The sequence below is a fragment of the Triticum urartu genome, chromosome 2A (assembly GCF_056163025.1).
Source record: "Triticum urartu cultivar PI428250 chromosome 2A, HENAU_Tu73, whole genome shotgun sequence".
In the NCBI taxonomy this organism is placed as follows: domain Eukaryota; kingdom Viridiplantae; phylum Streptophyta; class Magnoliopsida; order Poales; family Poaceae; genus Triticum; species Triticum urartu.
The window spans coordinates 53,773,673-53,788,559 of NC_141874.1; the positions used below are offsets into that span (position 1 = coordinate 53,773,673).

Consider the following 14,887-nt stretch of genomic DNA (forward strand, 5'->3'; position numbering starts at 1 on the left):
CATTGAAAGCTCCTTTCACATACGAATTTGATGATGTGCTTTGTGTAAGTTGCATGTCATATATTATTGCTCTAACATTTGGTCAAAGTTAGCCTCAAAAAACGCATTAGACCCTATATAGATGGAAGGAGGGAGTACCTATAATGGTATGTATCACCATGGGGTGGAACCCAGGAGCACAGGACGAAGGCAGGATGGGATAAGGGAGGGTGTGAAACCTAGTAGCCCTGTTCTGTGGAAAAGGGAATGGTAGAGAGAAAGAACATACCATTCTGTACAGAAATTTGGACAAGCTTTGTGTAGGTAATGTTCAATATTAATGTGCGAACAAAAATGTTAACAATTTTCAACATGATAACTGCCATGGTGTACTGACCGGGAACTACTTACTGAAGATCACATAAGTGCGACTTTTGGCATTTAATGAAGAAGAATGTATTCACAATCAGAAAGGTATGTTCCGATTCTTATATGATTATGGGTTATAATTTGACCGTTCTTATCATGGGTTATAAAACCGAAAACATTGTTAATTATATGCATAAAATAAACAAATAAATAAATGTGAAACTTCATTGTAAATTCATCTTTGCCACTCCATGTAATCGGAAACAAAAAAATTATAAACACGTTGATGCATAAGAAAAGCGATGGTCTTGAGGCAGGAGGGTCAGAGGAGGGCGGTGAAACCTAGTCTGTCTCCAATGTGGTCTTCTCGTTGGTCCTATGGCGATACGCCGTAAATCCAATGGTGAAAAGTAATCAAAGTGGGTTCTCCCTAAATCCAACTGTCCAAATCAGAATATCAAAAAAATTAAATTACAAAGTTCTACAGATTAAAGATAACTGACAGACATTAGTACAAGAGCATACTTGTTTGCTGATGGCAACTATAATCTAAAATCCAAAAGCTTAAATAACCTCAAAGTTGAAGTACTGCATCCTTGTAGCTATGTCTCCACTGACAAATTGACTTCTTGCTAATAGAGAAGCCCAACGATTGGTGGTAAGCAACAAAAATGCCCGTAATATGGTAACTGCGCTGATACTTTCTTTTTTATCGTATGTCCATAGTATCGTATAGTAACACACTAGTAGTATCCACTTCATCTGCAAATAGCAGCAATAAAATTTAGCACGAAAGAGCATAATTTATATATGACCAATTGTATCGGTTGTACAATCTTTTATTTTGAGGAAAACATTATACAGTTTGTACTCTGTACTACTTGCTAATTCACAAGATATACAGTGCAGTAGCAGCAATCGATCATCATTCTCTGTTCATCCTCTTTCTCGGGACCAGAGCAAGCATACCGCCAGTCAATCAACCTTATATAAGGCCCTAATGAAAAGTGAAAACTGGGAAGAAAGAGCATCACCTACAATAGTTAGTATTCTGATCATCTGGTGCAGACTTGGGTACGAACCGTGGCAGTAGAATTTTCAATGTCAACGTCCACAACAGCCCAACTGAAGCAGCATGACCAATAAATATATTTATTGGGTGTCATACAACTTAGAATAATTTTAAAGTACTTTCATGTTTTCGTAACAACCCAATTGAAGCAGCATGAGTATTCAATAGAATTATTGGAGCTAGCATATATATATATATATATATATACATACATACATACATACATATATATATATATATATATCTTACACCTGCTATTTTTCACAGTTGATGATCATGTCTTGTTACTATTAATTAACGATGTTCTCTCCTCCATTATCATGGAGAGTACGTACGCCAGTGCAATCTCAAGCAATCCGAAGATCGTGCAGAAATTCTCATCCACTTCTAGCTTACGTGCCTGGTGTAAAATATAGCGCAAGGTCTACAGGTAAGCGATTATAGGAATCCAACAGATATAAACCATCGTCGTCCACAAACTTGATGTACATCACTACTCCATGCTATGTCCATTGGACAATCTAATAAGCCGATCTAATTAGAATTTAGAAAGCCTGACCTCGACAGAGCTGATATTCGTTGTTGATCCAGGAGAAGCATGCCAACAGGGTCGGTCCTGAGATTTTGGGGGCCCGGGGCGAAACCAGAACTCGGGGCCCTTAGTATAAACAGTATAACAACAATAATGAATATATGTATAAATGAAATGTTAGTAATAGTCACTTAAATACGTCCAAAGCAATATACATATGAAATCATTCTACATGTTACCTTTCAAAAATTAAATTCCTTGATGCAAAGTCACTTATGATGAGGTCGATGTCAATCACATCCAATAATTACTTCTCGATGCATAATGTTGTCAAACCATTTAAAAACTCTTGAATCATCCTTGATCTCAAATAGTTACTTGATAATTTTAACTCTGAAAACTTATTTCAACTGATGCGATAAATAGATAATTCCAGGAGTAATAAATATGAAATAAATAAATTAAAGAAAGTATTGATATAATTGGAATTGCGGAAGCGAATACCAATTTACTAAAAAAAGATTATAACCAATAGAGGCATTGACTTCTCTGGCATACTTGAAAATCACTATATATAGTAGACATTACACCATCTAGCAAAGTGGATTTCATAATTTTTAATTAGGAAAAATGCAAAACTAGATGTTCATCAACACTAGAAGATTCTGCTTGTGAACCTATTGAAATAACTATACTATTAGGACCACTTACATTTTCATCACCAATATTGATGTCAACATTTCCATCTTGTTCAGATTCAGAATTCCTATCAATTTATTTATTTTCCTCCAAAACAACAACCGCCAATCCATTATTTCTCTTGATTTCTTTTATCCAGAGAGCCTCTCTGGTTGCATCATCCACACATTGTATCATTTTTAAACGTGCTAAAAATAAATAAATAAACAATGACTTAATGGTTAATTGATGAGATCTATGCACCATGCATGTTAAGGATAAATTACTTAATCAGTACTAAACGTATAGTGCGTAAGTATTAAGGATTATGGAGTACCTTGGATGATCTGATCAGCTTTGGTGGTAGGGCGTTCAACAATGACGCGATGACGTGATGTGGAGTTGTGGACTCGTCTTGCTCCAGGAATTAGAAAAGAAATTAGATCGGCGAATCGGCAATGAGTGTGTGCATGTCCAGCGCCTGAAGGCCAGAGATCAAAGCGGCGCCGCGTACTGAGTATTCTGATTAGCCTCTCACGATCGGGGGCCCCGGGAATAGGGAGAAGGCGAACTGGCGACCGGAGGAGGAAGGAGCAGGGCGGTGTGTTTGTTATCACAGAATGGATGGCGTAGAATATGGCGTGATGATTTTGTTCGAGCTATAATTGCTATGTGATGGAATTGGAAGAATTGCTACGTTGTTTTGGAAAGGAGAAGAGGGATAATCGCTAGTTCGATACGTTTCCTTTTTCTGAGACAAAGTTCGATGCTTTTGCTTGCGTCCACACACTACCTCCCTGGGCCGAAACTTGTAGGCTAGTTGTATACATACCTGGGGAGGGGCCCCTGAATTTGGGGGGCCCGGGGCGGCCGCCCCCCTGCCCTCCCTAAGGGCCGTCCCTGCATGCCAACACGACGGAAGCGGCATCCATGTTGGTCCATGACAAATGGCGGCAACGTCGCCCACCTCCTTACAGGATGAGGCAGCTCTCACCTCGTGGCAGCGGCCGTCCATCCTCAACAATGAGTTGACTCTTATGTCCTTGCCAGAGGAGGTCCTCGGATGCGATGGATACATGGGGAATCAGTGCGCCATAGTGATAGAGAGGCCACCATCGACGGCAATCTACACGATCTGCGCGGCAATGGCCACAGAGATGCTCGATGTGACAGAGGCAAAGGCGACCACAACTCTTAACCGGACAACACCGGATCAGACCGAGCTCATGGAACCCTCGATAACTAGCGAAGGTGCTGACGACACGATGCCAAGGAGGATGGTGGCAGCCTACGGGGAGCGGCCGAGCGGCCCATCCCCTGCGTGAGCGTGCACGAGAGACAGAGAGTGAGGGAGAGGGAGGAATCCGGGATGGGGTAGGGCACGAGGCTACGTGGTGGCGGCGGCGCTCGGACTCTTCGAGCGATAGGGCAGGACGATGGAAGTGAGATGAGGTGTTCACATTTTTTTGCTGCCATTGGATAATATTTGATTACAAATTAAATTGGTACATAAATACTTTAATAATAAGATAATATTCCATTACAAATTAAGTAGGTACATAAATGCTTTAATAACAAGATTTCTTAAAAATGGTTATTTGTTTCCTAATTAATGTAATTGAGCGATTTAAGGTAATTAATTTAGCTTTGATCTTTAGAGATTGATCGTGATTGATTCTTTCACATAACGATATAACTAAATAACTTGCGTCAGTATGGAAAGTTCTGACAGTTCAGATTTTTTCGTTGTGTGAGGGTGATGCGAAACTAAACCGGTGGGGTGGGGGAGGGGACGAAAAAAATCAGCGAAATAAAATGGTTGAAAGTGATGGGACGAAAATAAACAGTGAATACTATTCAACCAACTCAGACATTAGGAATAGAGATTTAGAGTGAAACTTGAAAAAATACATGAATGAAATAGGGTATATTTGCACCCACCTAAAAATATATTTCTCAGTGCCAAAAAAATCCAGAAAAGTTGCACGCGTACATCTTCACATTCTGTGCATGCATATAGTTTCGTGGAGAGGCGGCCTTTTTCGGGCCTTTGTAAAAAGACAAAAAAAGGGGGGGCTCATGGAACGCTATTTTCCAGCACTAATATTTTTCTTTTCTGCAGATGCAAAATGAAAAGATATTTTTCGCAAAACTATGTGTCATGCACATATTTTTGCAGAGTTGTACGCATGATTTTTTTGACATTTTAAAACCCGTTTAAAATGCGTTAAATAAACGTGTGTAGATGCACCTAGTTTCAGGACGTCCTCACTCATGGAACTTTTCTTTTTGAAAGGAAACGTGTTGCTATTTTGTGAAGAAGAAGAAAACCAACCTCGGCCCGGCCCCCGACCACCTTGTGGCGTAAGAAAAACTTTGTCTTGCTCTCCAAACCAAAATCCCTCCGTATTAACACCCGATTCAATTCACAAACGAAATAATGCCTCTTCCGACTCCCTCCACCGCCGGATGACAGGTGGCCCCGAGGAGGCTCCCGACCCCACGACGCAGCGACATAGCAGGCGACAAAAACGAAAGCAAAGCACTCCTTGCCCGATTCTATTACTTGCCGTCCTTGATTGTCTCGTCATATAAATAGCCACGACCAACACGGGTCAAACCACCCAAGAAAACAGTTCTCGCCTCCCAATCGCTCCTCGCGTACGTACCTCATTCAATCGACCGACCTACCATGGAGACGGGCATCGGATCCGTGGACGGGCCCAAGGGGGCGCCGAGCGGCGCGGTGGCGTGCCCCGCCACGTTCCCGGCGTCGGCGCCCACCTTCGTCGGCTCCCCTTCCGCCACGCTGGGGCGCCACCTGGCGCGGCGCCTGGTGCAGATCGGCGTGAGCGACGTGTTCGCCGTGCCGGGCGACTTCAACCTGACCCTCCTCGACCACCTCATCGCCGAGCCCGGGCTGCGCCTCGTCGGCTGCTGCAACGAGCTCAACGCCGGCTACGCTGCGGACGGGTACGCGCGCGCTAAGGGCGTCGGCGCGTGCGCCGTCACCTTCACCGTCGGCGGGCTCAGCGTGCTCAACGCCATCGCCGGCGCGTACAGCGAGAACCTTCCCCTGATCTGCATCGTCGGCGGGCCGAACTCCAACGACTACGGCACCAACCGGATTCTTCATCATACCATCGGCCTCCCTGATTTCTCTCAGGAGCTGCGGTGCTTCACGCCGGTGACGTGCTACCAGGCCGTCGTCAACAACCTCGACGACGCCCACGAGCAGATCGACAAGGCCATTTCCACGGCTCTCAAGGAGAGCAAGCCGGTCTACATCAGCGTCAGCTGCAACCTCCCCGCCGTCCCCCACCCCACCTTCAGCCGCGACCCCGTCCCCTACTTCCTCGCACCAAGGTTTGTAGGAGTATGCTCCCTTCGTTCTTTTCTGCTTTTATTTTCTTGATGATACGTGTCGTGCCATGATCGATCATGCGCTGTATACATGCATGGGAAGATATATTTGACGGATGAATTGACGTGTGCAATGCATGCAGGATGAGCAACCAGATGAGCCTGGAGGCGGCCGTGGAGGCGACGGTGGCCTTCCTGGACAAGGCCGTGAAGCCGGTGATGGTGGCGGGGCCCAAGCTGCGGGTGGCCAAGGCAGGCACGGCATTCGCGGAGCTGGCCGACGCGAGCGGCTACGCGGTGGCGACCATGCCGTCGGCCAAGGGGCTGGTGGCAGAGACGCTGCCGCGCTTCCTCGGCACCTACTGGGGCGCGGTGAGCACGGCCTTCTGCGCCGAGATCGTCGAGTCGGCGGACGCCTACCTCTTCGCCGGCCCCATCTTCAACGACTACAGCTCGGTGGGCTACTCGTTCCTGCTCAAGAAGGAGAAGGCGGTGATCGTGCAGCCCGACCGCGTCACCGTCGGCAACGGCCCGGCCTTCGGCTGCATCATGATGAAGGACTTCCTGACTGAGCTGGGCAAGCGCCTCAAGAAGAACACGACGGCCTACGAAAACTACAAGAGGATCTGGGTGCCGGAGGGGCACCTGCCCGAGAGCGAGCCCGGCGAACCGCTGCGTGTCAACGTGCTCTTCAAGCACATCCAGAAGATGCTCACCGGCGACAGCGCCGTCGTCGCGGAGACGGGCGACTCGTGGTTCAACTGCCAGAAGCTCAAGCTCCCCGACGGCTGCGGGTATGTATGATTTACTTCTTGTTAACACGTCCTGCTGAGTTGATATGAGCAGCCTTGTGATCCGTGCGTGCAGGTACGAGTTCCAGATGCAGTACGGCTCCATCGGCTGGTCGGTCGGGGCGCTGCTCGGCTACGCGCAGGGCGCCACGGACAAGCGCGTCATCGCCTGCATCGGCGACGGCAGCTTCCAGGTAACGGCGCAGGACGTGTCCACCATGCTCCGCTGCGGCCACAACAGCATCATCTTCCTCATCAACAACGGCGGCTACACCATTGAGGTCGAGATCCACGACGGGCCCTACAACGTCATCAAGAACTGGAACTACACCGGCCTCATCGACGCCATCCACAACGGCGAGGGAAACTGCTGGACCGCCAAGGTGACGTGCGAGGAGGAGCTGACGGCGGCCATCGACACGGCGACCGGGGACAAGAAGGACTGCCTGTGCTTCATCGAGGTGGTGGCGCACAAGGACGACACCAGCAAGGAGCTCCTCGAGTGGGGATCCAGGGTCTCCGCCGCCAACTCCAGGCCACCCAACCCGCAGTAGACCACACTAGTAGCAGATCTAGATTTTTGATGATTTGAGCCAGGCATTTTCGATTTACTAGAATCCGACGTACGTTTGATTTTACTAGCATGCTTGCATGCATTCTAACTTCGCATATATTAGTATTTCTAGGCTCGAATAATTTTTGGTTGAATAATAAAGTTGGACGATATTTCCTCTTAATTCGTCTCCTCTTTGTGCTGCTATAATAAGAGTTGAACAAAATATGTTTGGCAATCTTTAGCCTCGAGCTCTTCCTATCTCACTCAGATTTTCTTATTTCTCAACTGTAGACAAAATCAAAATGAAACAACCGACCGCAATAACCCACGAGTGAAGAACGGCATGGCGAAGTTAATTGTGAAGTTTGGATTGAAACTTGTGGTTTCTCGTGTGCAGATTTCATGACGCTTGAGAGATGTCGAGTTTTTTTCATTACTAGGAAAAATGTCCGTGCGTTGCAACGGGAGAAAAACTATATTGTGTAGGCCCTAGTATAATAGGCATGACTCTAGGACACATCCCCCGCTTTCATTCCATGACCTCTATTTAAACAAATCGTCCCTACACGTGTCACCGCCTATCCTCCTTCTGGCCTTCCCCGATCATGGCTGAGTTATCCATCTAGTCACATCACGTCTAGACATTATCAATGCCAAGGGGATGAGCTTGACCACCTCACGACATATTTGTCGTTTAACCCTGCCAAGGAAAGGGGATGTTTAAACTAATCTCTTGTGTGGGAGATGATGGTCGCCATCCATGGGTCCCTCTCCGCACATGTTTCATACACCATGCCTCATACTCTCAGTCGCTCTGCACATGTCCCATCATGCCTGCTTCACATCACACATACTTGCAACTAATATATTATTACACAAAAACACATTAAATGGCTATAAATAATGGAGTTGACAAAATATCGCTATCCTAGTCATGTTCATATACTAAAATGGCAGACCAATAACTCATTCATAGGAAATTGATCCCCAACAACAGAAATTTCATGATTCTTACATAATTCTGATTTTTGGACCCTTAAATCAACCACAAAAAAGTGCTTACCAGGAAAAAAAATTAAAATAGTGCTTACCAGACATACAAACTTTAGCGTTTCTTATTGAAGTGGCGCTAGATTGGTAGCATTTGTTGGCCTTTGGCAAATCAAACACATTGGAAGTTCAACTCATTTTTATTGAAACCATTGCCATTGTGATTTTGAAAACTTGACAACATGGAAGATTCCAACCATGCGTTGCTACACCTTAGAGAATGTAGCTTTGCAAATAATATTTACAAAACAGTGATGAATTAGCATCTGAAGCTCTCTCCTTGTACTCGACAAGAGAAACACTAAGCATCATTGGTAAAATATGAATCAATGCATGTGTCAGATCCGTCTCAGGTTTCACCTTTTCCTGCTCTTCCAGTGAGCAAAAAGGCATGTGCATTTGCCTCAGAGTAACAAAATTACAACCTTTAAATCGAGCTAAGACCTATAATGATTATTAATAATGTAGTCCCACCTAATTCTCCTGTACATATCATGTTAACTAAGTAACGGTACACATATGCAAATATATAATATAAAAATTTAACCAACAAATAATGATATAGTCTTACATTTAGCGAAATGTTAAAAAATAGCATAAATCATAGCTGATAACAATATAATAAATTCTTGTGAATGATACTTTGGCAGTACATGGGAACCTGAGATCGTATTTACCCGTGACACAATAAAATCCCTCAGAAGAATATTTCTGAAAAAAATTACATACTATGCACATTCATATGGAAAAGGATCACTCAACATCACCAGCTAGCTAGTAAAAATGCATGAGGAGAAAAATCTGAAAATAAGTAAATTATTTGAAAGAACTTTTCCCCGTTCTTTAACAATAAGAACAATCATGGTGACATATTAGAGCTTATTCAGGACATCTAATTTTTTTACTGAAGAAAGTGGTACATGTTTCAGCAAACTTGTTGAATTATGCATACCATTATGTGTGTCATCTCGACCTACAATGCTTGGCGAGGATAAGCAGGCCTACCACAAAGTCTGCGGTGGTGGCCGTGAGAGCGACGATCGGGTTGCCCATGGTGCGGCCCTAAGCTACAGAACACGCCCACAACTTTGCCGCCTCCATCGAAGAGGGTGCAGCAGTAGCCGCTTTGTAGGGTATAGACGTGCTCGTCGCACGGGATCACCTGGGGAAGTATTGGTCCGAGGAGGTGTGTGCCCCATCCACCGCCTGAAGGAATGTACATGAAAAGATTTAATTTTCTAGGACTGAGCTTTCACGACAAAACATTGTGAAGTGAGCAGGAGCACTAAACAGGGTGATCATCTCACCTTGATGCAACAACTTGGGGCAGATTGGTAGCACTTTGGTACGCACCATTGACTACCAACCTATGCGAGTCAATCTCGTGCCATCCAACTTGAATGATCAAGGCACAAGAGGAAAGAACAGACGTCTATCATGCAACGAACACACCAAACAAAATTAAATCTCTCCATCAGTGTTCTTACCTTGTCATGTCCGCCAGGCCGGTTTAGGTTGGGCTTTCACTTTCACGCGAGGCAGCATGGCCCTCCCTGCAGATCTCGATGCGCCGTTCTATTCTACAGGAGCCGTGTCCGATCCAAAATCTTAGCAGCCATCGCCGCCTTCTTTTTGTTCGTGAGGGAGATTTGGCAATCGACATGATGGGCAGGCCGGGTCACTTGGCCAGAGGCTAGTGTTGGTTCTGGAACCACGGCCGATGGTGGAAGCACGCGTGCTGCGGGGCTCCTCTCTTGCTCTGCTTTGATGCTCAGACTCGACGTAGACAGATCGACCTATCGGCAATGTGGCTGATACAGCCGTTAAGAGAAGTAGGCCGACAGCCTGTCGCCTGACAAAGAGCAGGAAGACGATGGCCTTGACGCCACCACGCACGCCTCCCAGAACCACCTCAGTGTCGTTCTCCCAACACGGAGATAGCGGATTCCAGCGATTTTTGTCGAGGCCTCGAGGGCATCCATCGTCGGCACCGGCGCCTCGCTCGTCCTATTCGCTCGTTAGGCAGTTGCATGAGGATCGAGCTTGATCATCCAGTGCCCCTCGTCCTCCCTCTCCTTCAGATTCACCGTGAACTCGATTCGCTGATTGGCGATTAGTGCGAGGGTTTTTGGCGGCGAGGCGGGCAGCGTGGTTTGTCGGGCCATAGGCTGATTGCCGTGACTTCATGCTTGGCCCAGCCAACATTGCAGGGTCCATCAAAGCCACTTTGAACACGTACGTGCAAACTGTTGGTCACGAATCCTCCTGTTGGTCTCGTATGTATATATGGAAACGCAAGACATCCGATCTGATTGGGATTTTGATCTGGAGTCCCTTATTATCACACCTGTTGTGTCTCTTTTTGTTTCCAATGGAGGTGCCAGTTTCCAAAAATTGCTATTTAAAGATGTTTTTTTCCTAGTTCGTGAAACGTTTTTTTGGTTTTTCGATTCCTTTGCACGTACTTGAAACAGAAACCAAGACCGAACAGAAACCAAGATCGAGGGGATAAACACGTTTTTTTTTATTTTTATCAACTACGAAGGTACAAAAAAGGAAGATGACGGTGAACCCACGGAATCAATCCGTGCTTTATTATTAGGGAGAGATTTCTAAGCTGTTGGATATGGTAGTGTCGCGGAGTGGGAGATGTCGGCTTGGCCTTCGTGATATCATTATCTTTGGTGATCCGGAGCGTATGTTCTTCTCTACATATACGTGTTGGGGCTCATGTGGTAATTGACTTAAAAGGATGCAATGAAAGTCAAGCAGAGTCTGTAGTAACTTCTTAAAGTCCTACTTCCATTGAATGTATATAGTTTTAGTGATACTTGATTCACATGAAATGCCTTCTTTGAAACATTATTGCTTACTAATTACCCCCTCCGTCCCAAAATAAGTGTCTCAACTTTGTACTCCCTCCAATCCTTTTTAGTTCGCATATAAGATTTGTCTGAAATCAAACCTCGTAAATTTTGACCAAGTTTATCTACTATCCCTATAAAAGCACGAGAGGACGGAGAACCAATTCATCTCCACCGCACGGAGGGTTAAATCCTACGTTCCAGATAGCCCTGATGTTTAGCACTAAGTGTGTTTAGCCACACATAATTACCCACGCTGCCATCAGTATACCACGCATCCACGCATCCACGATTTGTTTCCTCTGCAGTTTCCTTCTTTTCCTTCCCGTCATACGGTTCCAAACCTGCCCCGTCCCCGTTCCTCGCGTTGGCCGTGGAAGAGAGAGACAACCAGACAGGGAGAGCGAGACGGCAATGGTGGATCTAGACGAGGGGTTGCCGTCCCTTGCATTGCGCCCACCAGATGAAAGAGATCGAAGGGAAGAAGCGTGACGGTGGAGCTTGGTCCGGCGCCTCTCCGCACCAGCTCCTTGGCAGTGCGCGGCCTCCGCACCCGGCGGCCCTTGCTCCTTCGCCATCTTGCCTCCACGTCGGGCCGCCGCTGCTCCTCCGCCAGAGCCCTGCCGCGCCCGGCGGCCCTTGCTCCTACGGCGCCGACGGCCTTCCACAACTCCCACGACACGCCCGGGGAGCTCAACTGGCGCGCCGACGACACCCACATCCTTTTCGGTAAATCATGTTCCGATATTCATGTTCAGTTATATGCTTATACTGATTTCTTCACTTCCACAAGTATTTATGTTCAGTTATATGCTTGTACTGATTTCTTAACTTCTCCATGGTTTTACCTTCATCAACATGCATCTTGAGGGTCCTAAAAACAAACACTACATATTGTTTTCTTGTCTACAATGTTCAATGCATTTTGCGGGTCCTCTGATTTTCACAATAAAAATAACTTCTGTTGAAGATAAACATCATGACAAATGCCCCCAAACCAGCGAAATCACCTAACAAATATAGTGCCATCAAATGCAATCCTGAATCTCTTATCAATGCAGAGATGAGTGGACGTACCAAAAGCTTTGTCTCCGTTCCCTGCTGGTTCGAGAACCGCACAAGTTTCTTCCCTTCCGTCGTCGGCCTCATCTGAAGGTATTCTTCCCTGGCCTTGTCGTTCTGCAAGAGACGATTGAATGTTTCGACATGGATCTCCAGAGACAAGTTCTGCACTTATATGGCGCAGATTTTCTTTTCTGTTCCACCTCTGTTTAGTTATGACTGTAGTTACCTGATAAACCGTGGAGGACAAGTGTCCTAGCAAACCAGAGAAATCAATTCTCATAACTGCTGTTTATGCTTGTCTGATTCTGATGCTTCCAGTTGGCATTTGTGTATCATCTTTCCATAGTTGCTGAAGCGCTACTTTTCTTAAAAGTTGTGCGCATACAAGCGACAACCCTGAGTGAGCACAATTGTCCTATGGCACATAATTCAGAGTTTCACTTTTTAATACTTAAGAAGTGCCATTTTTCTTGAATTTTTTACAAATACATGCTTCTGGTCTGAGTCAGCACAACTATTCTACGATACAAAATTCAGAGTTTTGCTACACATTCAGATTACTGAGAATGCCATAATTGCAAATACTTTGGAGGCATGCCGTGTAATTGCAACAATTGTCAAAAATAAGGTCTTGTATGTTTTGTAATTTTCAGAAGGTCCTTTGATTGGTCTATTCTGCGTCAAAGGACCCGTTCATATCTGGCAAATTCTGCTGCAGCCTCGATTGTACGTGTGCTTGAATCTATTTTCATGTTGTTTCCTTGGGCCTTAGTGTTTTGTTTCTTGGGTGTTTGACAAACGCTTCGGAAATTAAGCTCCTGTTAACAATTTCAGAGATGTAGGTTGGCCTGCACCTCGTGTGGGCGGACGTGAAGCACACTTTTGTCTGTCCCTCAGAAGTTATTGCCGCCCTCCTCGCTACCACTGCTGGAGACGAAACTTAGTGGTAAGCCTCTTCTCCCCCCTCTCAGTTCTTCCCCTTTGCTTTGGACGATCTATGTTCATGTTATTACTGTTTATAAATATCTTCTGTTGTTCTAGCTGATAATCTAGACTTTTCCGGTGTTTGTGGAGGTAACTAAGGTATATCTAAGCTGTAGTCGACAAGGAGGCCTACCTATGATGCCTGTGCAGTTGAAAATGTTTGTAGGCCAGCCTATGATGTCAGGTTGGAGGCCTACTTATGATGTCAGGTTGGTGTACACAGAAATTTTGTGGGATAGTTTGCAGATTGGGAGTTTATGTTTTTCTTCGTTAGCTCTTAAGATTGTTGTAGTTAAAAAATGAGATGGAAGCCTCCGATTGACTGAGCTATGTTACAAATTTATAGTGGCTATCTTCTACTACACTAGAGGGCCCCCAAATAGTCTATTTTGTATGTTTGTTCATGGAAGTTGATTATCCTCGTATACAACTACCCTCTGCCCAGGAATCCTTAGATTGAATACAGAGCTATGCTGCCAAGGATTAGAATGCATTATTTCCATAGAAGTAAGATTATTTGATCCTATTCTGAAATATTTTTTAATGCTTATATTTGGATGGGCATGATGTGGTGCAGGTTCCGCCGATTCTGGAAGCACACGGCTGAATGAATCCAACAAAACCAATGCTGCAGCTATAGCATCCTATATTTGGTGATACATGTTTAATTCGGTGATAAAGATATATCATCCTATATATTTTTTCAGTTCCATGGTTCCCTTCCATTGATGTTGTAGCTGGCACTTATCAGTCTCTATGGAGTATAGGTATGGGTGGACTAAGTGAGAAGAGTACATGATTGTAGGTTGCAACTTGGTAATTATGCGTCCGTGTTCACATGTACGTGTCGTTATTAGCTAACATCTCTTATTTTTTGTATGTGTCCGTGTTCATGAGTTCATCTCCTGAGTTTTGCCACTTTCTGAAGTGCACTGAAATAGGAGTTCCAGTTCTTGTTTTTCAGGAAATTGAAGAGGAGTGTTTGAGGAAAGAGGAGAGGGAGGCACGGGAAGCAAAGAAGGGGAGAAGGGAGAGGGAAAATGAGAAGTTGCTCAAGAAGAAGAATACTAGAAATGCCTTACCAGTAGGCATTTCGTTGCAATGTTCTCATGGATTATTGAATTACAGCCTTCCTCTTGATTGTTTTGTTTTAGGTAAGTTCATGATCACATGGAAAATATGTGATGGATACATGGAGTTTTGTAGGTAACCTGATTTATTGTGCCTTTTTGAGATTTTTTTTCGGAATTAATATTCAGTACAACCATTGCCAAAGTATAATGATCAACAGATCAGCTTCTATCGTTTTTCAATGCTTTGTATGACAGGTTCGGTAAGATGATGACAGCCGATTAATATCTTGCTGTTCAGGAGGTTTTGACTATATGAAAAATATTGTTTTATTCCCAGTGAAGATTAGAATGTTTGTATGCCTACTCTATAGTAAGCTGCCATATTCAGAATATTTGTTGGACTACCAGGGGCATGAACTGCTAAAAGATAGTGATGATACAAGTACAATTTTAGTTTGATGTCTTTTCTATTGATTTTTCCTTATGATAATAATTGAGAAATAAAGAAGCA

General features: G+C 44.9%; 1 protein-coding gene and 1 long non-coding RNA gene across 3 annotated transcripts; both read left to right on the forward strand.

Annotated features, from left to right (window-relative positions):
- Positions 1-5,114: 5,114 nt before the first annotated feature.
- LOC125529271 (pyruvate decarboxylase 3) lies at positions 5,115-7,581 on the forward strand. 2 transcript variants are annotated; one of them, XM_087543049.1, is made up of 3 exons: positions 5,115-5,996; positions 6,137-6,787; positions 6,840-7,581. In XM_087543049.1, the coding sequence occupies exons 1-3, from the start codon at positions 5,323-5,325 to the stop codon at positions 7,336-7,338; spliced, it is 1,824 nt and encodes a 607-aa protein (XP_087399175.1). In that variant the 5' UTR covers positions 5,115-5,322; the 3' UTR covers positions 7,339-7,581. The 2 variants fall into 2 exon arrangements, with proteins under 2 accessions (XP_087399175.1, XP_087399177.1); XM_087543051.1 differs by having other exon boundaries at positions 5,119-5,996; positions 6,861-7,581.
- A 4,010-nt stretch (positions 7,582-11,591) lies between these two features.
- On the forward strand, positions 11,592-14,887 carry LOC147983661 (uncharacterized). The gene is made up of 7 exons (XR_015615000.1): positions 11,592-11,983; positions 12,316-12,409; positions 12,973-13,045; positions 13,154-13,265; positions 13,394-13,512; positions 13,881-14,143; positions 14,254-14,887. It is a non-coding gene; the product is annotated as an uncharacterized LOC147983661 (long non-coding RNA).